This window comes from Seriola dumerili, unplaced genomic scaffold (assembly GCF_002260705.1).
Source record: "Seriola dumerili isolate Sdu_G_001 unplaced genomic scaffold, Sdu_1.0 BDQW01000003.1, whole genome shotgun sequence".
Classification (NCBI taxonomy): Eukaryota; Metazoa; Chordata; class Actinopteri; order Carangiformes; family Carangidae; genus Seriola; species Seriola dumerili.
Genome location: NW_019174258.1, coordinates 4,708,154 through 4,730,579, shown reverse-complemented (window position 1 = coordinate 4,730,579; position 22,426 = coordinate 4,708,154). Strand labels below are relative to the sequence as shown.

At 40.8% G+C, this 22,426-nt stretch overlaps 1 protein-coding gene across 2 annotated transcripts; it reads right to left on the bottom strand.

The window, feature by feature from the left end:
* Positions 1-744: 744 nt before the first annotated feature.
* On the bottom strand, positions 745-21,708 carry ahctf1 (AT-hook containing transcription factor 1). 2 transcript variants are annotated; one of them, XM_022742032.1, is made up of 40 exons: positions 21,531-21,708; positions 18,951-19,077; positions 18,359-18,509; positions 18,032-18,134; positions 17,538-17,718; positions 17,081-17,288; positions 16,631-16,747; positions 16,461-16,545; positions 16,169-16,319; positions 15,753-15,885; positions 15,247-15,428; positions 14,951-15,012; positions 14,521-14,649; positions 14,235-14,325; positions 13,960-14,049; positions 13,514-13,654; positions 13,069-13,173; positions 12,703-12,799; positions 12,307-12,430; positions 12,121-12,177; positions 11,488-11,634; positions 10,995-11,185; positions 10,666-10,810; positions 10,408-10,539; positions 10,072-10,219; positions 9,801-9,951; positions 9,595-9,702; positions 8,847-8,991; positions 8,406-8,621; positions 7,344-8,019; positions 6,958-7,146; positions 6,534-6,639; positions 6,272-6,393; positions 5,865-6,142; positions 3,904-5,661; positions 3,274-3,547; positions 2,912-3,088; positions 2,742-2,827; positions 2,142-2,227; positions 745-1,890 (listed from the first exon to the last, which is right to left on the bottom strand). In XM_022742032.1, the coding sequence occupies exons 2-40, from the start codon at positions 19,069-19,071 to the stop codon at positions 1,692-1,694; spliced, it is 7,662 nt and encodes a 2,553-aa protein (XP_022597753.1). In that variant the 5' UTR covers positions 19,072-19,077; positions 21,531-21,708; the 3' UTR covers positions 745-1,691. The 2 variants fall into 2 exon arrangements, with proteins under 2 accessions (XP_022597753.1, XP_022597763.1); XM_022742042.1 differs by having other exon boundaries at positions 3,274-3,517.
* Between the last annotated feature and the right edge of the window lie 718 nt (positions 21,709-22,426).

Here is a 22,426-nt window from a genome sequence, read left to right as displayed (position 1 = left end):
CACACTGACACACATTCACACATTCAGGGCAGTGTGACAGGGACGATGGTGAGCACATTGGCCTGTTAGGAAACGTCTCATGGGATCTTATTCTTTACTTTTACTTTACAAAATAGAAAACATTTAGTTTTCTTGCTGAAATGTGGATGTGACTTGAAACACTTTAGTATAAACTAAAACAGACACTAAATGTATACACTGCTTAAGACCAAAATTAAATATTAATTTGTAGAATGACTACTGATTAGTCATTCAAGAAAAGCAATGATCATCAGAATTCAATACAGGAAGAAATAATGTTTTTATAATGTGTGATTTATTAATGAAGTGGAGCAGTGGAGGTTGGCTGGTTTCACTTTCACCATGTCTACCACTTTAAATTATTGAGTAGAGACATTGCCCTGGGAAATAGGAGAGTCAAACTTATACAGGATAGGTAGATGTTTACTGCCACATTTATATCAATATTTGAGCGACTTTCTCTGGAATCAAACTTCACTCTACCAGCTACCAGCTTTCTGATATGAGCCATAACTTGCCCTGACATTTAAAAGGTTCCTTTTCATACTGGAAGCTGATGGAGTTTGATGGATGTCAGATGTCTGAGGCACCAACAGGATGAAGTCTCAGCTATTTGTGAAGGATAATTAGAGGCTTGTGGCTGACAGGCTGCACACCTCAGACAGACCAAACTAACACATGCACTTAAGAAATTAAATTGAGACAATCACCCAACACCAGAGGTAGAGAGGTATTTGCCATATTTATCAAAGAGCAGTCATCAAAAATAAGACATTCTACATACATTCATCAGAAAATAGCCTATGTGTCAGATGGTGGTTGCCATAAATTTAATTAAACAAGCCTATTAACATGTCCCAAAACAAGTTTAACGCCAAACCGCTGTGCAAGTATTTTTCCCCCTTTCACAATATATAACATCCCATGACATACAAAAACAGTCCAATTGTACAAGTCTGTGTCTTTCACAGAAAACCTCCAAATCAAATCAAACTTTGAGACTATGACATAGGCAGTCTGATTAGATGATCAAATGCATTTGAAACACTTAAAACTTCAAAATGAACATAATTCTTTAGGGTTTATTTATTAATTTTATTTGGAACATAGCAAAAGACTATATACAAATTTAACAGTAGAAATGTTTTGTATCCACTGGGTTGGTTGCTTTTCTTCTTAAATAGAAAAAACAGCAGGCCTCAAAATCTTAAAAGTAAACGTGAACAAGAAGAAGAACAAAAAAACTTAAAATAAAAGAGAATGTAAATAAAACCTCTTTATCAGAGGCAAGTTCAGTTCAGTCTCTCTGGTTTTATTGACGGGAGCTTCTAAGAACCCACACTGATTGCTTGCCCCTGTGCCATTCTGTGCCCAGAGAATTAAGCTGATTACAAGGAGCGTCACAAAATGGCCACAAATACAATATCAAGTGAAATCAAGTTAGGATGAGTGGGACATGTAAACTCCAAAAATATAATCGTCATTGCTTTTATTTTATTATCCTACAGGGAAGTCCATGTACAAAGACAACTGCAGCGCGGTGAGACATTTGAGGAAACAGATCCATGGTGAGTTTCAGCATACACTTTATTTGACAGCTCCGAACTGAGTTGGTTCAAATCTTGAGGTGGCTGTCTGAGGTTTGCTGGTCAAAACCACCATCAACCTCCTTACAGTTTCTTCCTCCGGGTGACAGGTTTTGTGAAAACAGTGTCCATTATGCGCTTGCGTCGAAGGTTCATGCTTGAGGTCGGGACCTCCCCTTCTTTAGTCCTCTTCTGTGTTCGTGGGAGCGGATCAGCTGGGCTTGCCAGAGGCGAGATCAGGTCCACTTCTGCTATGGGAGGCGGCTCCGAAATGCCTTTGGATCTGAAGATGGAGAAAGTACAAGAAAGAAATGAAGGAAAAAAAGATCTCAAACAGCACGAGAGTGTAAACTGTGATTAAGGCAAATGATACAAAATATATTTTTAGTAAAGACTGAAACCTAAATTTATGTCAATAAAGAATTGTATAGTGTTGTTTAAAATGTCAAACTAAAATTATTAGTCGTTAAAACTAAGCAGTCCTTGGTAGTAGCCTCAGTGTAGGACGTTTGTATTTTCTGAGGGGGGGCTTACTTGGCTGTTCGTTTGCCTGTTCGTTTGCCTGTTCGTTTGCCTGCTTTCTCCACTTCCACATGATCTTCTTCTGAAGTAGCTGCATCCTGGAAAAAAGAAAAAGGCGACGGCAAAAAATTAAAATGCTTTTCAAAAGATCTCTCATTTATTATTTCTCATTCATAATCAATGCGATTATTTGAATGAAGCTATAATTCCTGAGATACAGCCTGTCATTTCAAAGCAGCGGAAAGGCTCTTTCCTCTCTGCTGTGTCAAACATCCTGTTTAAAATGCTGGTTGTGGATAGAAAATATCTACATGACTACAGAAAGATGAATGTGTAAAAACCAAATGTACCAGTCAGTAGTGAAGAGCTGGAAAACAAAGTCATTTCAAAAATGACACTGCAATTGCTATACTGCAACTAATTTGCATACAGTTAACTAGTATCGCACCACAGAGGTCTTAGTCAAAATTACTTTAAATATAAATGTTTGAGCAAGAATCAATTAAAATGAACCTACAGAATTACATGTTTGACGAACTGACACGCAGACTAATTGTGTTCGGGTTAAAAACACAAATCCAGCCTCCTCCACATTTAAAGTGTCAACCTCACCTGAGGAGCAACTTCTTTGACTCTTCTGCTGCGAGTGACAGGTGCAGCTGACTCTTCACTTGGGCCAGGAGACTCTGCTCTACGGGCTGACACACAGACACAACGCAGGGTTAAAATCATCATGGACAAATGGATGGCTGGACGTATATGTAAATGGTTACTCGGCTCACCTCTTGTTCTTCTTCTCGAGGGGGAGTAGATGAATGAATGCTCGCCTGGACTGGACTCGTCCTCTTCGGGTTCATGGACCAGGCCGTCTTTCACAGGAGGAAGCGAGTGAGTCTGCTCCACTGATGTCTTCATATTCCTCTTGCTGGTTCTCACCACCTTTGAAATAACTACTCCTCCTGTAATTTAGCAAAGAGATGACACTCTAATACATTTCCACCTACAGTTTGATTTTTTTATTTTACTGTATAGCAGACCTCTCAAAGAATTTCACCTACGCAGTTCTTATTTTATTGTTTATTTATTGTATTTCTTATTTATTTAAGTTCTATTTTCAGTCCAAAGGCAGAGGCTTTGTACATACCTTCGTGCTTCTCTTCCTCATCCTGGAGTCTCTTGATGAGGGCGTCTGCAACAGGAGTTTCAGAGTCCACCTCCAACGGAGAGTCCAGTAAGGGAAGATCTTCCTCAGGGTGGTCCCAGAGTTTGCTCCTAGTTGGTCGCCGGGAGTTTGTATGACTAGTGTTGCTGTTAAATTCAGACTCAAGTAGATCTTCACTTTCTTTTATGTTTTCAGTTATCGTCTCTCGTCTTGTCTTTTTCGTGCTCTGAGGAAGTGATACAGGAACCAGTTTCACCTGGAGTGCAAATGTTCAATGATCAATGGATGGATCTGCTTTCCAATATGTAACAGAAAAGAATGTATGGCACATGCATGATAATCATTGGTAGAAATGAAAATTGTTTAATGAGGTTAAAGCTAAAAGCATAATATGGAAATGTTCTGTCTCAATCATAATTAAGATAAAAGTCACATGATGGTTTAACGTCAAACAAAAGTAAATCAGCAGGCATCAACAACAGGTGATGGTGAATTAGATGATTTTAGTAGCTTTACATTGTCGGTGTGTTAATGAAATAAACTATTTTGATATCTACAACAGCTTTCAGGTTATATAAACATCAATATTTAAAAAAAAAACGTAATCCTTACTTGTGGATAAACATTTAGGGTAATCCGGTTGGACTGTGGGGTCATCCTGCCAGGGCTGGAAAGTTGCTCTTTTTTGTCCTCTTCCTCCTCTAGCAGGGCTGGCTGCGTCTTCCTGGAGCTGCGTTTGACAGGAGGAGCAAAGACTTCTTCCTGTTCTTTATCCTCTTTCACGATCTCTAATGTTGTTGACTCCGCCTCATTGCTACTCAATATCCTTCGGCTGGACCTCCTTGGGGTGTTTCCCGGAGCGGTCCTGCGTTTGGCTGGTGTGGGAGTCTTGGAGCTTGTTCGTCGACCAACTTTTATATGTGTGACCTCCTCCTCTTGGTCCTTCTCCTCCTCTTTGATTTCAACCTCTGTGGCTGCGGACACCTCCTCACTGCCAGTGTGGGTCCTTTTGCTGGTCTTTGTTGAAGTGGCCCTCTGGGAAGCCCGTCGTCTGGCTGGAGAAGAGGCCTTGAACATTGATGCAGCTGTGGTATTGTTATCCACAGCCTCCCCCTCTTCAACCTCTTCTTTAGGAGGCTCTGGCTGAGCTTTGCGGGTACTTCTTCGTGGTGTGCTGGCTTGGACTTTAATTTCTTTGTTCTGTCTACTTTTTCTGGGTGTACGACGAGGTGAGGAAGGGACCTCCAGAGTGCTCGTCTCTGTCTCGATGACTTTCACATCCTTCTCTGGCTCCTCTGCTTCCTCCGGTAGAGGAGAGATAAAAGTGACAGTCCTCCTACCTCTCGTGGTCCTCCGTGTTGGGGTGGAAGGAGCCTTCTTCCTCTGAGAAGTCGGAGTCTCTGATGAGCTGAAGACCTGCTTCACAGGTTCCTCTTCAACATTATCTTCTCTTGGTCTTCCCCTAGTCCTCCTTTTAGTTTCCTTCTCTGTCGTAATTTCTTCCGTGTTATCCTCTTCTGTCTCTGCTAAGACTTTGTGGTCCTGCAGCTGCTCCTCCACAGCAGGCACCGTCTCTGCACTGGGTACAATTTCTGCGTCTATATTAACCAACCCATTCTCTTCAGGCTCTTCTTGGTCTTCAGCGGGTGTCGGTTTCTTCTCTTTCTCTCCGATCTCTTCATCAGCAGCATCTTTCTGTGCTACAAAGTCTTCATCATCCACAACTTCTGGGAATTCTCCCACTGGAGTTGGTACAGAAGTAGCTTCAGGTTCATGAGCTTCAGCCAACATTAAAAACTCATTTTCCTGGCTTGTCTCAGTGTTTTCAGTCTGTTGGTCAGTTTGGAGTTGTACAGGTTCTGATTCCATCAGTCCATCTAGCTCAATTCCATCCAGGGTGTCCATGTCTTTCCTCTGGTCATCATGTGAGACTTCTGCAAACAGAGGAGTATCCTGTTCATCTGTGCCCAACAGAATAACCTCAGGTTTGGCCACAAGCTCCTCACAGGCTTCCTCTACAGGAGACTGGGTGGAAAGATTGGAGGACTGCACATCATTCTCAATAGGTAGTGTGTCTGCCTCTTTATCCCCATCCTCGTCCATATCCAGCATCAGAGAGAAGCTGCTCTGAGTCTCAGTCCTCGGGTCGTCTGGCACAACCATCTCCTGAATCTCAGGAAGACACAGCTGAGCGCTATCGACCAGGCTGTGTTGTCCCTCCACAAGCTCCAAAGGTACCAGGAGAGTGGTAGAGGGTTTGAGCTCCATGTATGATGATCCTTGGTCTTCGTTCTCCTCTGCCTCCATCCCTCCTTCATCAGCCCCGAGTCTCACCATCACCACCTCACCCTCCATGTCCTCTTCTACCATCTATGAAGAAGCAAACAAAGCAAGGTTATTTTTTATGTTTGCAATTAATTGAGAAGTAGTAAATCCTTTTATTAAAGAAGCTGGAATCAGAGAATTTTTGGCGATTTTACTTAAAAAAAAATTAAAATAAAATATTATTATCACTGTCATTGCCAATTCATTATCCATCTGTCATCTAATCATCTCTGCTCTATGTCGGTTACCTTCATTTCAGCCCCCGGTGTGATCAGAGAGAACTCAGCAGCTTCCTGCTCTGACAGACTTGGCAGGAAGTGTGTGTGTCCTTGTTGTACAAAGACCGAACTCGGCTGGAGGGGTGGCAGCCTCCCATTCCCCTGCACCTCCTCGATGATCTCCACCTCGCTACCAGAGTCCTCCTCCTCAGCTTGATCAGACTCCTCCTCCTCCTCATCATCTTCTTCTTCCTCCTCCTCAGACACAGGGCTAGACAATTCTTCACTATCGTGTAGACTCACAACAGCTATGAGATAAAAAAGATAAAAAATAAAAAAAACAAAGCCAAAAAGTGCAGGCATGTGAGAAAATGCGTCAGTAAAACACAGTGACATTAAGAGCACCAGTGTAAATACGCATGTGTATACAATCTTACAGTGGGAGTCTGTGCCAGTTGGCTCGGATGATGTCACAGAGGCATTAGATTTCTGGCTGGTAAAAAGTGGGGGAGCTTCAGCAGCTGCCTGCTCTTCCTCTTCAACCTCACCTAGTGACTCACTGTGAGAAAGGAGGGTGATGGATATTTGTAACTTTCCACAAACAGAGCAATTAACAGATAAGAAGCCAAAGATTACAGTAAAAAAAAAAAAACAGCATTAGATATCCAACTATCATATTTACAGAAAAGAGGTACATACCTGTTGAATGACATCTGCGTCTGTGATGCATTGTGGATTCCTGAGCGGGTGAGTTGAGGAGACAGATCGCTGCCAAACAGATGTCGCTGCACAAACTCTGTCAGATCTGCTGGCAAACAACGCAAAAACAAATCATCATCAACTTAGTATGAAGCCAGTCATTATAACCCTGGTATGGTTGTCTGATTTAATATTTTATCCTATAGATCCAGAAAAGCTATGTATATTCACAGTATCATGAAAGACTTTCTTTCTTCATCTGCTTGTAAGCTATAGCATTTCCCCATTGTGTACATATACACAACACTTACCCAATATGAGGTTCTGTCTAATATAAGGATGCTGTATATTGGCACCTCGTCTTATATGAGGTGGTAATAATATGGAACTTTTTACACTTTAAATGCATCACTTAAGGACGGACCTGTTGATTGTTCCAGATCGTCCTCTGGTTCGTTTGTGGGTTCAGTTGGTTCATTGGCTCCAGACGGTTTCAGATGCTCAGTTAACTCTATGGCCTTAGACTGGATATCCTGTTCAGTGGCTTTCGCTGGTTGATGCTGAGATTCGACCTCAGAGCCAGGGTCTATGCTCTCAGTTACCTGGTTACAAACTGGTGGCACACAAAATATGTCAAACGATGTTTTAGGGAAGTGTGGCAAAACACATGAATACTTTCAACATCAGACAATTTTTCAAAATTTAAAATATGAGAGCATTTTTGTTGCTGTGCAGTACTGCTGTGAAACAAGCCACCTTTAATAATAAGTCATAGAGAAACAAATACAGCAAATTCTGCAAATGAATTACCTTGACTGTAACTAAGCATCTCCTCATGGTCAAGAGTTCCAGCATCTTCTTGTTTGCTACTTGACTCATAATCCTCTACATCCTCCTTTTCAGACTGAATGTCTTCCTCGATTTTAGCCTCCTGATCAAGACCAAGCTCCATCACGTCTTCAAATGTTTCATCTTCATTCGCCTCCTCTTTCTCCTCCTCTCCATTATCTGATGTCAGGACAGGGGTTTGCTCAGTGGTTGGAGAGGGCTTTTCCTCTGCTTCTTCCTTTTCACTTTGGGCTTTGATGTTCAGTGTTACTACCTCCTCATCCTTCTCTGTAGCTGTGTGCCCCTCCTCTACTTCTACCTCTTCTGATAGAGGTGCATCATAGTACTCTAGGGTAGTGTCTGTTGACAGGACAGATGTCTGACTGGTGTCAAAGCTCAGGGTAAGTCGTGCTTGCGTTGGGTCTGATGGTCTGGTTTCTGCAGCGACTTCATGGATGGAGGATGACTCGCTCTCAGAGCATCTCAGCTGTGGTGAAGGAATACCACCTTCAGGAGGCAAGAACTTTACATGAGGTTGTTCCCTCTCCTCCTCTCCATCCTCTTCCTCCTCAGCAGGCTGTGATGACCAGATTTTACCTGTAGCCTTGGACAGGATGGAACCTCTGGTCAGCAAGCTAATCTCACTGTCTGCTGCCATCTAGAGAGGAAAACAGGTCCAAAGAGGATTAGAAGACACATTTTATTATAAAGACAAAACCAAACCTACCAAAAACAAAGATGAAGAAAGAGTGAAAAGTATAAGTGTGCTAATATAGACCACAAATTAGCAGCTCAAAAGCAATGTAATCTGTTGATATTGGTGGGTTATTGCACATTATATGCTCTAATAGTAAATCAGATACCCAACACACAAAAACCACAGGGTAACTACAATTCTTTTAAGATGCAAGGCTAACAATCATCTGATGAACTACAATTTTGCAGAATGCAATCTTTACCAAGAAAGTATTTTTTGTTGTTTTTTTATGAGTGAGGTGGCTTCTCAGAATCAATACACCACTCCCAAGTAGAGCTTTGTCTTACCCCATTGGTCCATCGGATTCCCTTCTCTGGTTCAGGAGATTCTGTCTCTTCGATGAAGGTGATGCGGCTCTCTTTGCTGCGCAGCGGAGGGGTGATGGAGCGCCCTGGAGAAGCAGAAGGGGTGGCGACCGGTGTGGGCCTCAGGCTGCTGCGAAGGATGGACTGGGGAGTGAAGGCTGAGAACACCGGGCCAGAGGCAGCTAAGGCCCGAGCTCGCTGAGAGGACAAAACCCAGAAAAAGTATCAGTAAATAAATACCCAAATGACAATACAACAAAGTCAATTATTAAGTAATTAAACTATATAAACAACATTTATTTATATATACAGATTTGATGTCTTTGGATATCCAAACATGGCAAAGGATTAATTCTCAATGGAATACCAACTTTTTTTGATGACTTCAGAACAAAAAAGAAAAATCCACATTTGTCTACTCACCTTGACGACCTGTGGTGTTTGCAGCAGACTGAGTTCAGGGGCTTTGCTGATGCTCTTTGGAGAAACCCAGGAGCTGGGGGGTCTTGGGGGGCTGAGAAGAGGCTGAGGGCTCTGACAGGAGGGGTGGACCACCAGGTCCATCAGCCTGGGTCACATTAAAGAGGAAGGAATACACAGCATGCATGATTTTAAAACTTTTAAAACAACTCAGTGGATGTGCTGAAAAGAGTGGACTGAGCTCTGTAGGATGTAGGATTTATTTTGGAAAGTGAATTACTTCCATATTTTATGCAGGAACTGAGGAATGACCCTAGACTGTACAAATACTAGACAGCCAATTACGAGATATAAACGTTTTACATTTGGGGCAACCCCTAGTGGCTGATTGCCCCCCCTAGTGGCACCACATTTTGTACAGAGTCTCAGAGTGATATGTGGAACTACTGATCTACGTTTCATGTTAACAGCTGTGATTGTTCCCAAGTTATGCAACACTTCCTGCCTGTTTTGACTGCTACCTGAGGAAGAAAACGATTACAACAGGGTTCAAAGGTATTCAAAAACACTGATTAAACTGTGCTGCACCAGAAAAACAAAAATATATATATATATATACACATACATACATATGTACATATACATATACATATATACATATATATATGTATATACACATAAAAGTAAAAGTTTATGTTCAAATAAATGCATATGGTGTGTTTCACTTTCACTAGAACTATAATGAAAGTACCTTGACTTCCGTTTGGAGGTCATGGTGATGGGAGTTCCCAGAAAGGGATCAGGAAGGACCGAAGAGGAGGGCCTTGGGCTTGGGCTCTGAATGTCAGCTGCCCTTGGACTGGCAGAAAAAATTGAAAAAAGGTTAGAAAACAATAAATAACAGAACAGAATAAAAATCATTACTGTTGAGGTGCAATTTTGGTATCTTATACTTACTTCTTGGCTGGGGAGGACTGTGGTGTTGCTCCTTTGCCTAACCAAACCTCCTCAATCTTGGTCAGGACATTGTTGATAAATCCAGCCCTGGACATCACCTTCTCACTGGCAGAGCGCTTGGTGATAGTCGACAGTGGCTGTGGCCGAGAAACTGGAACACAGTGGTTTGGGAAGTTTCTATTAACATTTTGATAGTTTTTCCCCCACTGTGAAACGTGTTACTGGGATAAATTTTAATGGATGGAGTGAATTCAAGTTGAAAAACCCTTACCTTCTCTGTGGATGGTGTAGGGGTGTTGGTAGGGCTTGGCTCTCTCCATTGCCAGTTTCCTCTGCACTCTGGGCAAAACTTTGCCATACTGATCCAATATAGAGTTCCTGGTATTGGATCGTTCTTTAAGTTTTGGGTCACGCTCATTCTAGGAACAAAGATGAATCATTATTAATCTTATGGGATTTAAGCATCTTCTCTCATATATACCATAGCATATATAGTCACATGGTCAAAGAATTCTGAACACTTAAATAAATATCACATACTATACATGAAGCTATATATGAATGCTGTGATAATTGGCCGAATATTTTATATGTGTGTCAAACATACCACCAGATGCATTTTGAGGCTGTGGTTGAGCTGCAGAGCAGGTATATAGTTGGCCTGCTGAAGGTAATGGACCATCAGTAGTTCTCTGTTTGGGAGACCCCCTGTACCCTGGAGGAACTTCTCCAAACATTCCTGAAACACAAACCCAACAACCATGGGTGTTAGGCATCGACTTTATAATCCAAAAAACACAAAAAAAAGATTAATGAAGAGTTTGGATTAAAAAAAATAGCAGCAATTAAATCATCTCTCTCCTACCTGTTCAGATAGACCGAGGGGCAGTTTGAGCAGCTCCTTGATGAGGCCCAGCTCCTGGCAGCTCTCATACAGGAAGCCCAGCAGCTCACCCATATTGAGGCGATTAGAGTGCTGCCGAAGTAAGGACCATGCCTCTATGAGACACCTGGAACAAGTGCATACTGGCTGGTTAATAACGCTAAGGTAAAACATGTGAAAGGCTGTCATTGAATAGCCATCATGTTTGTTTTCTGAATCAAAAAGACATTTTTCTAGTCCAGTTTCAAAACTTCCAAATTGTTGTCAAGTTTTACTGAGTGTATGTTAACATCCTCGCCCTTTGCTCTTACCTGTTATGTAGCAGTACAGACAGGCAGAGTTTCGCCTGGGAGGTGGAGGAAATTGGGGGCTTTGCAACGTGGAAATATCGGAGCGCCACTGGGTGCTGGCCCTGGCACATGAGAGCTTGGAGGACACGCTCGTGCTGCCACTCAAACTGACATTGCGGGGCAGCCGGATGCAGGAGCAGTTCAAATGCACGCTGATCAAGACGAAGACGAAAATGACATTTAAAAAGAGCTAAACCCTAACCAAGGGAAAGTGTCATAAAAAGGAGACAGAAGAGGCCACAATAGTTGTATTTAGAAATATCTATAATATTTTGTATGTGTGCATATCACTGTAAATATTGACAGTGATATGCACATACTGATGTTCCACTGACTTTTAAATAAAATAAAATAATAAATGTTAATCTTTTTTTTTTGTGTGCCTTGCACAACCTCTCTGTATCCAAACTTATAACTCAGGGAATGTCATTCAAATATGTAAATCAGCAAGAACCTGGTGGTCATGATGGTCCAGCAGCCAGAGGCCTTGCACTAGTTTCACCAGTCCAACAGGGATGGCAAAAGCTGGGGGGAAAGACTCCACTGATGCTCCGTCCTTATTGGGGAAGGAGTACATGACATCCAGCAACAGGTAAATCACCTGAGACAACAGGTCAAGGTTCATACAAGCAGAAGGTTTAATTTAGTGTATTCCTGAGAGAGTTTATGATTTTCTATCACAATAAAATAAAAACATCACATTTAAAATCCTGACTATTGAATACTAAACTCTAAAACAATTGACCTAATAAACACAATGTATACAATTCTAACATGTTACAAATGATCAGAGCTGGACAAATACAACTCACAGCAATACATGCCTGATAGATAAATAGTCTCCACATCTAGAATCTTACAATTAGTTTGTTTTGCATGATAGAATGATTGAAAATAAGATGTTACATTTATTGTTAATACATTTTATACATAATCATAAAGATATAATTTTAAAACTCTGAAATGTGTCTCTTTTCTTAACCGTTTCTAAATACCGCAAGCACAATAATTGCTGCAAAAGATCATGCAAACTCATAGCTGGTGTAGTGATGTAATGGAATGGGTAGTATTACATTATGAAGGATACAATTGCATGTTTGGCAGCTTCATCAATATTGTCCAGTAGATAAATGTCCAACAAGGCCTGTGGATCAAACATACACAAAATCCAGCTCTTTATAATGTAACAGCAGATATAAACTCGGTTTGACATAAATTGGTGGTACAAAATAAGTAAAATTCAAAATGTATTATATGTATTTCAAATGCTTACATGCAATGTAGGTGGTGGGTACTGCCCTGTCCCACCCTCATCCCTTTTCCATAGGTTGGTCAAGCGTTCACCACACTGGCCAACCAAACCATCAATCATCAGGCAGTCTGCACACCACTTGCCCCTGAGAAGACAACAGGAGAGTGTCGGCATTAGATAGCAAAACCTCCAAAAGTACAATACAAGAAAAAAATACCCCACAAGATTACAAGCAAACCAAGATCACTTTCAGGGAAAACTAAAATAGACATTCTTCATTCTAACATTTTATAGACTCTTCCAGTGATAAAAAAGTAATTAAGACAATATGAAACTCTTGGATAGCTGCGGCCTTAGATTTGGGATGGATGCCAAGATTTAATTAATCTTTATTGCTTTTGAGCAAAGCTTACTCACTTAGCTAGCCTGGTGAGGTCCTCTCTGCGCATAGTGTAATAGTTGCTGATGATTGAGTGGATGTAGAAAGGCCTGGAGATCTGGAGAGCGTTGTCATCTGGTGGGGACAAGTATAGAGGGAAAAAACTAAAACTGAATACAGAGATATGCAAAGGTTTTGCCACACTGTGATTTAGAAACATCCCCCAACTCTGCAGTGCATAATCTTTCCAGTTTAAGAATATGTAATGTCAACTAATATTTGTTAGTGTAATATTAAACCTGCTTTGAAATAGTTTTTTTCTGAATGGTTTTTGTGATACTACTGGTATGGTTTCCTTCTAAAGGATTTCCATGTCAGTTTTGTTCGTTTAAGCACCACTTTACCTGATCCCTCAGGCAGTAAGCCAGTGCGACAGAACCAGAGGACCACCTGAGCATACTTGGAAATCAGACTGGAAACCATGTTCTTGTTCATCAACCCCACCAGACCTAAACAACAAAAAACATAACCACAACTTTTCAGTAACAACAAATAAATGGCTCAAAACACCACAACAGCTTCTGTTGCTAGACATAGCTAACCCCTAGACAATACATTGTAACTCAAAGTGTATAAGGCCATAAAAAGGTGTGAGGGGTGAGATATTATCATTTTACTGATATCAAAACTCAATGGGACATAAAAAAGAAGAAGAAAAAAAACAGTGTTTCATTACAGTTTAGTATAAATGGGAATTAAATCACAGGGTATTTGTGCTGGCTGATCTGGTCTTACTAACATCACAGGGAAACACTTATAGATGTGAATGTATCTGTGTGGACACTACACCTTTTTGTGTGAGCTCCTGAGCTTCACTGAGTAGACAGTGGAAGATGGTACTGAGGTTACCCAGCAGTCTCTGACTGTGCTGCAGCAGCTGCAAGGTCTGAGGGTCTGTGAAGTTGGATGAGCTGTCAAACAGCGGAGCGCCTAAGAAACAAATACACACAGAGCAATAGATCCACAAGATAAATGTCTACACTGAAACAAACTTGCAAACAGCATAGAAACTGTGTGTTTGGGAGGAGGGATTTATATTACTTAAGTGATCAATAATTTACATTATCAACAAAGTGGCAAAGCAAGCTTTTCCTATTCCTTGACAAGGATGAATAATATAACAGCCTGAAAGGTAAATTGACCGTAGAAATATGTTCTGCAAACATATCTGATCTAATCTATTCAAATTTATCACTTAGAGTGGTCAAAATGGTAAAAACATAAATAAAACATACAGATGCCATCCAGTTCCTCCTTGGTCTGGATTACTTTGCTCCAGGCCCAATCCAGGATGTAGCGCAGGTTCAGTGCAGAGCCTGGTTGTTCTGTTGAAGAGGAACAGAATTTGAACAGAGTGTAGTATAGATGTAAGGTGCTGTGTATGTATGTGTGAGATGAAGCCAAAGAGAGCAACACTGAGGGAACCACATACTTGCCAGCATGGGTGCAAACGGTTTGGATGACCAGTTTCAGAGACTATTTGACAATTAGGCCGAGCATGACTCCTCACCTTCTGCAGTCCACTGCTTGATACAGCCAGTGATCAGTCCTAAGGAGCTGGTCTCCACCGCTGTGGACAAGATCGCATCCAGCTGTTCCTCCTAAAGGCCAATATCAAGTTGCATGTGCAAATTACTATGAACACTTCAGAATAAATATCTTATTTAATTCTATTTATCGTTTTAAAAGATTTTCTTTAAAGTGAACATAAGAGGAAGTACAAAAGCATCAAGAACAGGTTTCATGGGTGTGTGCACAAGTGGTTCTGCAGACCAAGATGTCAGCCAAGAGTGTACCTGAGAGAGGCTGGAGGCCTGGGTGTCAGCCAGGCGAGATGAGAGTAGGCCAGACATGAGGCAGCGAGAGTAGCTAGTGGAGATGATGTCACTGGAACAAGGAGCAGCTTTCTTCAAAAAGCTCAGGGTCTGGTTTTAATGACAGTGATGAGGTGTAAACGAAGCTTCCTTTCCATTCAAATCATCTTCACATAATTAAATCTAAAACTAAATTGTAAATACTGTGCTGCCTTAGCGATAAACATCATATCAAGAACACACTAGGTTATGTCCCTATAATACAGAGGAACCCATGTTAAATAAAATGACAATTTGCATATGAATTTATATAGTCACATGTTCACTTCTTCTGACTAGCATTTGGATAAAATGTCCAAAAATAAATTAGCTGAATGTCAGTATAACAGAAAAATGAACAAAGGAAACTTGCCTCTTTCTGATACCCAGAACACGTTAAGTGCACTATTCCAGAGTTGAGCAAGCAGGTAGCATCTGTAACATAAAAGGATCTATCAACCTTTTTAATCAATTCATATTTCAACTACAAATCCAGGCATGTCTGCACAAGCAAATCCCTATACAATACGAAGAAGGAACAGAAATACACAAAGCCTGGAAAGAATTACATAGACCAGGGAGATAATTCAACATTACATTACATATATATCATCTCTAAATATAATCTAACATCAGGAGGAGGGTGGTACATAGTGTGTCTATACTTACCAAAGTTGTATGTGGTGGGGTTAAAGTATTGTTCTGGTGGGGGGCAGGTGAAGGGCAGGCCCCTGCTCAGGCTGCGGTCGTGTACCACCACATCCAGCAGGGCATGTGGAGACACCATCTGCACCACTGGGTCCAAAGACCAAACTGCCAGGTATGGACAATTTTGCAGAGACTCCCCCATTCTGACAACAACACACAAGTAAAATCAAAATGCAGTGTCAAAGGAAATCAAGCAGTAACCTCAGGGTGATAAGGTACAATGAGTCAATGATTTTTTATTTATTTATTTATCTTTATAAAACCGGCATCACTGCTGTTCTGTCAAACCACCAATTAATATCAAACAAACAACACCCATAACCTTGGGTGTCATATGATTCATTTTTTGTTTTTGGATACATTAAGTTGAACCCATATAATGAATAATATGAATAATTTTAATTATAAAAATGACACTTTTCTCTTATCAAATTTTAGAATAGTTGAAAAATCAGTTTCCACTGTACCTTAAAGAATCCGGCATTTGTGCATGGTACCACCGATTGATATCAAAAACCCCAATGTAGGTAGATGGGTTTCCCTGACCATAAGCCTTGACTTGCCAGCTGAAGATAGACACACTGGTGTCTGGAGATGCAACTGAAAATGGGAAGAGGTGTGGATTACGTGATTAAGAAAATGAAAGGCAGGTAAGAAATTAGAGCGCAAGTAGACAAAGTACAGAAAAAGAGACAAAAAGTGACTCCATTATGTAAAAGTTTTAATCGGTACACAAAATGGAATATTAGCTTTAAGCGTCCAGCACCATGACAACACTAAAATTTTAAAGCACAAAAGATTCAAATTTGAATAAAAATGCTGAGAACGTGCACTAATTAGCTATAATATCTTCCGCATGCAGTCTCAGAAGGAGGGGGCTAACCTTCATTCATGCTGTCATCCCTGTCAGGATGGGGTCTGAATTTCTCGATGGTCTGGCAACTGAGCAGGCGGGTGTTGGTGGTCTGGGCCCTGAAAGGGAAAGTTGTGCCACTTAACTCCTGACTGTAACGTTCCTCACAGTACTCCAGACCCTGAGTGACAGAAAAGAAAACAGGGAGAAGAATAAATCAAGGAAATCAAATATACAGTACATTTGCAGGGACTGACAGGACCACTGTAAAGGATTTATTAACCCAAGGAAATATTGTCCTAATCCTGTATGCACTAAATACCTCATAGAGGATCTTCCCAGAAGACAGACACTTCCTTTCACTGAAGGCCAGTTGAAGCAGACGGAGGCTGACCATGTCCCCCTCGCTGCATGAGAGTGAGAGGAGGTAAAGGAAAAATAAGACCTTGGAATACACAAGAAAAAAAAGTACTTGTTATATGTAAGACTTACAGGTCCTGAGAAGACTGGACAGCCCAGAGGTAGCAGCAGTTCCTCGGGTCATTCTCTGGTTCCTGGAAGGTGAAGGCATACACAGCCACCCCACCACCCTCTAACTGGGAATGGTATCTATGCATGAACAATCACACAAAAATTGGTACACATAGAGTGATTTGAAGAACATTTAAAGTGTATGTATCAGTGGTATAAGTTCATTTTATTACAGGTGCCCATGAATTCAAAAGGAGCCCAGACTCTTGTAATTACTTTCTAGTCTGTTCCTACTGTATTTTCAGCTACAATGGATAATAAAGAAAAGGTCAAATAGAATATCATGTCAGCAATAACACATTTTGTTTTGGGAATAGTCTATATGACATGACAGTAATAATGCAATTGGGCTTTGTTTCAAAAGACTGGCTCTTAAGATTTGAACCCCCCCCCACATCCTCCCTGACTTACTCTTTCTTAAGAGTCTTCATGTTCCACAACTGTAAGTATCCATCAGAAAATCCCACCGCCAGCTGGTTGGTCCTGGAGATATACTGCAGAGCTGTGGCTCCAACTCCACTGGGCCCATTCAGTTGGAGACAAAGATGTCTGCCCTGTCTGGTGCTGACTTCTCTCAGCCTTGGGATCTCTGCAGGAGATTTAGTCACTACCTGCAGGTCTGGGAACAGAAAGTAATATAAAAAGAAAAAAAAATTATTTGCTAAAGGGGTGAGGGGGTTTACAATGGAGCTGTAGATGTGTGTGTTTAACCAATTTTCCTAAACTTATGGTGCACAGAACAGGCGGAAACTGACCATTGCTCTTCTTCCAAATAAGGTTTATCAGGAACACAGGAAAAACAATGAAAACACATAGACAAGCTTGAAAACACCAATAAACCCAACCCATCCTCAAACAGTATCCTCACCCGAAGCCTCCAGTTCACTTTGGCTGCAGGACAGGTCATCAAGACAGAGGTCCACCAACAGAACATGACCAAGATCCGTTACCACAGCAGCAATGCCAAAGAACCAGCGCAAACTCTGGTGGAGGTGCTGTGTCAAAGTGCTTGCTCCGCCATAACTCACTAATGGCTCAACAGCTATAATCTGGATCAAAGAAAAACATACAATGCTGAGAAAATGAAAACATGATGCCCTGGCTGTCACTGAGACAAAAGAAGTGTTCCTTTGTGTTGACAGAGTGCTTAAACATTAGGAGTTTTTTTTTTTTTTTTGCTCCTTACAATAGAAAGACACAATAATTTCTACTTTCAAAGAAATCAACACTACACTAGTGATTTACCAATTCATCATTTAAATAAGGACTATTTATTGTTGCTTATTTACTGAACGCTTATCCTGCTGTGATAGACCTTCTCTTCTAGTGAAAGGTGAAGAAGACCCTGGTGCATAAACTCACCCTGCCTGGTATGACCACAGCTTTGACCACCCTTGACAGTCCCAAGTCATAGAGACACAGCACACTGCCCTCTGCTTCCTCCAAGCCAACCAGCAGTCCAGACCTAGTAATATTGAGCAGTAAAAGAGTTAACATTTGATATTTTCCCAGCACAGTCATTAACATATTTAAAAATCTGTCTTTGTTACAAATTATAGAAACACATGATTCTGACAGATGTTGGCTACCACTCATCTTATATCTTACTATTGCCACTGATTGTAATCCACATTAAAGAGTGATGAACAGGTGAAGATAAAGAGATATATAGTGAAACAAAGCTCTGACCGTTTGAGCCAGCTGAAGTCCCTGGCAGCAAGGACACTGGGTGGGTGCTCCCCTCCACCACTGAAGCAGTATGCCGACAGTCTTTCTCCTGTCACTGCATGAACAACCTCCAGATGGGGGCCACAGGCCAGCCAGGCCAGCCCGCTGCGGCCTTCACATACAGAAAAGGACATGAAAGGTTAGGAGGCTGTGACATAGGGTGAAGGTCATCATCGATATGGGTTCAGTTTTTTTTTTTTTCCGATCACACTGCTCATGAGCCAACATGGACCTGCAGCCAGTTCTACCAGCTGTCCTGAAGTTGAAAGATTTAAAGCATCACAAAATTGCAACCTTTTTCTTAAAATAATTATAGAAATAAAAAATATCTCAACTGTTTCTAATGCTTTAAAGAAAAATAATGAATGAAATGTGTCATATGATCCACCTGGGTGTTATAAATAGTTCAGTGTTCATTGTTTGTTTATTGTTGTTTATTTTCCTTATGAAAAGAATGGTGGCAGTATGTTTTAAACTTTCAACAATCAACCAAAGATGGAAGAAAGACAATATTCATATATATAAATCATTGATCAGTAAAAAACAGACTTACCAATAGTGAACTTCCCATGAAGAACAGAGTCTAGAGTGATCTCATCCTCCCCCAGAGCATCTACAGTCACTCCTGGGAAAGGCAGCAGGCTGCTGGTGACTTGGGCTGTCAGGTCATGCATTGCTCACTATATAAACAACAAGACAGGAAATACAGTATGTTGGTGAAAACAGTTAGTCCATTTACCCTTCATTAATGTTCCCCCAAAACACTGTAACATTATTGCTTAAGTAATGTGGTCAAAAATTGTATTTTATTTTATAAATATTACCCTGGCCTAGATACTTAAATAATAAATTCAATAAGTCATCAATAAGTAATAATAAAATTACAATCTGTGGAACACCCTTTCTGAACCCTTCCAACTCCATAAATCCACTTCAGGCTTTATCTGCTCGACAGGGTTTTACAGTACAAAAGAGGTCTTTCTTTCAATCCACAGTTGCACCCCCAGTTGTCGGGAAATGTGCTGTCAGCAGACTTGCTGACAACTGGGGCTACAACTGGGTTTCTGCTTTCTAATCAACAACAACCTGGCATACTGCTACACATCTGTCAGCAGATGTGGGTTCTGACAGTGAGTTCTGATAAACTGCTAGAACACTATTCAAATCATTGATCAGAGAACCCCCTGAAGTTGCCTTTTTTATTCCTTCTCCAGGCTAACAAATCTTTTTTTTTTCCATTTAAAAAAAGCACATGACAACAATACTACCTTCATATTACTAAAGTTTAACTGTATGACAAAATTTAATGTCATTAATCAATTAGTTGTGACTTGTTGTGAATAATGTTTTACTTTCCATTCCATATCTTCAATTGGAGATTAAGATGATCTTAAAAGTTTACTTTTACACTGTTTGCTAGCTTCAGCTCAAAGAATCAGAATCATCTGAAATTTTTTTTTTTTTTAGAAATAAATTAGCTTATTTGTCATGACTTTAACACAGTTATTTGTATCATCGTGTTTTACCTATGTCAGTGTCTATTTATATTTCTTGTTATGTTATTACCATTACTGACCCAAGTCTGTAAATGTTTATGCTGTCCCTCAGAACTGTTATTTTATTAATGATCTAACTAGATTATACAATTTCTAGCAGTATGGTACAGAGAGTGACGCTTTCAAGGCCAACTCAACCTAAAAGGGAATTTGCCCATCAGCTTCACAGTCTGCAAAATTGGACACAATACTGCCCTCTGTGACCACAGTAGAAAACAACGTGGATTCAAGTGAACTCCCGCGCAACAAGCCTGTCACTGCGCTGCCACATGCCATGGCTTCAGATGAAACGTGTACAGATAGTATGAATATTACAAACAAAACAAGCCCAATTTATGCACTTAAACACATCACAACACTATCACAGACATAATGACAGATGCAAAGATTTTACAAAAGCAAGTAAGATGGTTAAAATAACTAAAGTAGCTTCACCAAACACAAAATCTAGGGCTCACGTTCAATATTTGCAGGATTTGTATGCGACAACCCGTAACATTAGTAACTCTTACAGCTTGCAACAACCCAGACCAACTTCCGAAGGTAATCGTCACACGTATAAATGAAGATTCGAATTTTATAGATATTTAAACCTCAATTACCTGGGTAACGTTAGCTCGTGCGTTAGCATATGCAGATCAAAGATTAGCTTCACCAGTCCCACTTGTTAGCGTTGAGCTAGCTTGACAATGTAAACAAACAATTGATCGCTACCTCTGTACAATGTAATGCACGGGGCTGTTACACACAAGCCACAGATTAATATGTTCATGTTATTAAGTGCAGAATAAGGGCTGGCGGCTGTCTTACACTCTTCCCTCAGTTACATTAGCAGGCTATCCAGTTAGCTTGCAAGGTCACGCAGGATTACAGTTTATCCGAGCTCACCGTTAAAAGTTGAGCTAGCTAACCTAGCTTAAGACGTACGTGACAATTTTGGGGAATAGCAAATAACAGTTATTTTATGTCAGGTCTGATGTTTAATTACCGAATTTGTGATACAGCAAATTAACTACGCCAGCGATTAACATTTAACCATAAAGTCAGTTTAATCATCAGAATAACTAGTTAACAGCAAAGTCGGGGTGGCTGGCTAGACTAGCCTGAGGTATGCTGCTACGTTCGCTAACGTACAGCAATTGCTGTCGTTAATGTTAATTTAGCGGAGCTAAGTGGCTGGTAATTTAGCCAAGCTAAATTCACATTAACCCTGACAACCCGGAGCGGCATTTCAGCAGTTGGAACATCTCATTACATGCTCTTTGTCGTTAACAACGAGTCTTGGCTTGACACGAGTTTGTGAATTTAGCTAGGTAAAGGTAGTTTAGTGGTCTAGCTTTAGCTACAAATGTGCGAACGTACGGTAGCCTGGCATTATGAAACTAGCTTGTAGCTACTTGCAACATCACCGTACAGTCGATCTTTATCAAGTCAAGTTCTTACTGGAGGTTTTTTTGGTGATTTAGACAGCTTATGGGAGTTTAGACAGCTAGTCCCTTTAGCTCTCTGTCAACTGCGCTGGAAAACGTGATGCAATGCACCGCTAGCTGCTGCTGCCACCGTTGACGGCACACTACCTGTTCAAGGATGTTGACGGCTTTATCAGAGCCCCAAATGTTTTGTTTTCCTAGACGAATCTCACGATTCCTTCCTTCCTGTGTCATAATCCGCTCCTTTTCAAGGTACAATTCATGCGTAAAGTCCTCTGGACACTTCAGGGGACCGATCAGCGCGAAACGCTCCTGACTTCAGGCGTCTACGGCGGATAGCGCCACTTCTACGGTCGGAAAGTGTTCCACGCGCGTCTTCTTCTCCGGACGTGGTTCTGACAGAATAGACTCAGTAGAGGCATACTGCTGCCCTCCTCTGTTTGGGCGTATTTTCTGCTTAAACACTAGGCACAGTTAATCACATTTATGTATGTTATATACTTATTTATGTAATTAACTTGTTTTGATCTTTGAGCTCTAAGGAGAAACGTCAGCTCGTGGCGCTTGGATTTGCAACTCCTTCCTTTGGGATATGGATTACAATATAGCCTCATTTAGAAAGTGGCACTAAGTTGCAAAAGCAAAATCCATTAGTGAAAGTCCTACTCCCAAGAACATGTTTAAAAAAGTCAGAAAATAGAGATTAGAATAAACTAGGGAACTTCTCTATAAATAAACGTAAAGGCAGACACTATATACAGATTCTACAAAAACATCAACAGCTACAGTGTAGCTGCCTAACAGCTTTCAATGTAGACTGAAAAACACTACCCAAATTGCCTAAATAGTGAACAAAGACTGGTAATAGAGTTGGATGCAGGTTTGACAACATTCTAATGTGTTCTTAATCTTACAAGTGGACCTTTCATATTGCACTATGAGAAATAAAATACTTAAAATATGCATGAGAAAAGGGAAGTTGTGTAACATCGCCACATTGCATTGACAGTTTTGTTTCTAGCAGGATGGAGAGTTGATTTCAT

Coding starts and splice junctions, on each gene's coding strand:
- ahctf1 (XM_022742032.1), bottom strand. CDS start 19,071: ATGCATGACCTGACAGCCCAAGTCACCAGCAGCCTGCTGCCTTTCCCA. Junction 11,635..12,120: donor AAGCTGCCAAACATGCAATT/GTATCCTTCATA, acceptor CTGTTGTCTCAG/GTGATTTACCTGTTGCTGGA. Junction 3,548..3,903: donor CCCTAAATGTTTATCCACAA/GTAAGGATTACG, acceptor TTTGCACTCCAG/GTGAAACTGGTTCCTGTATC.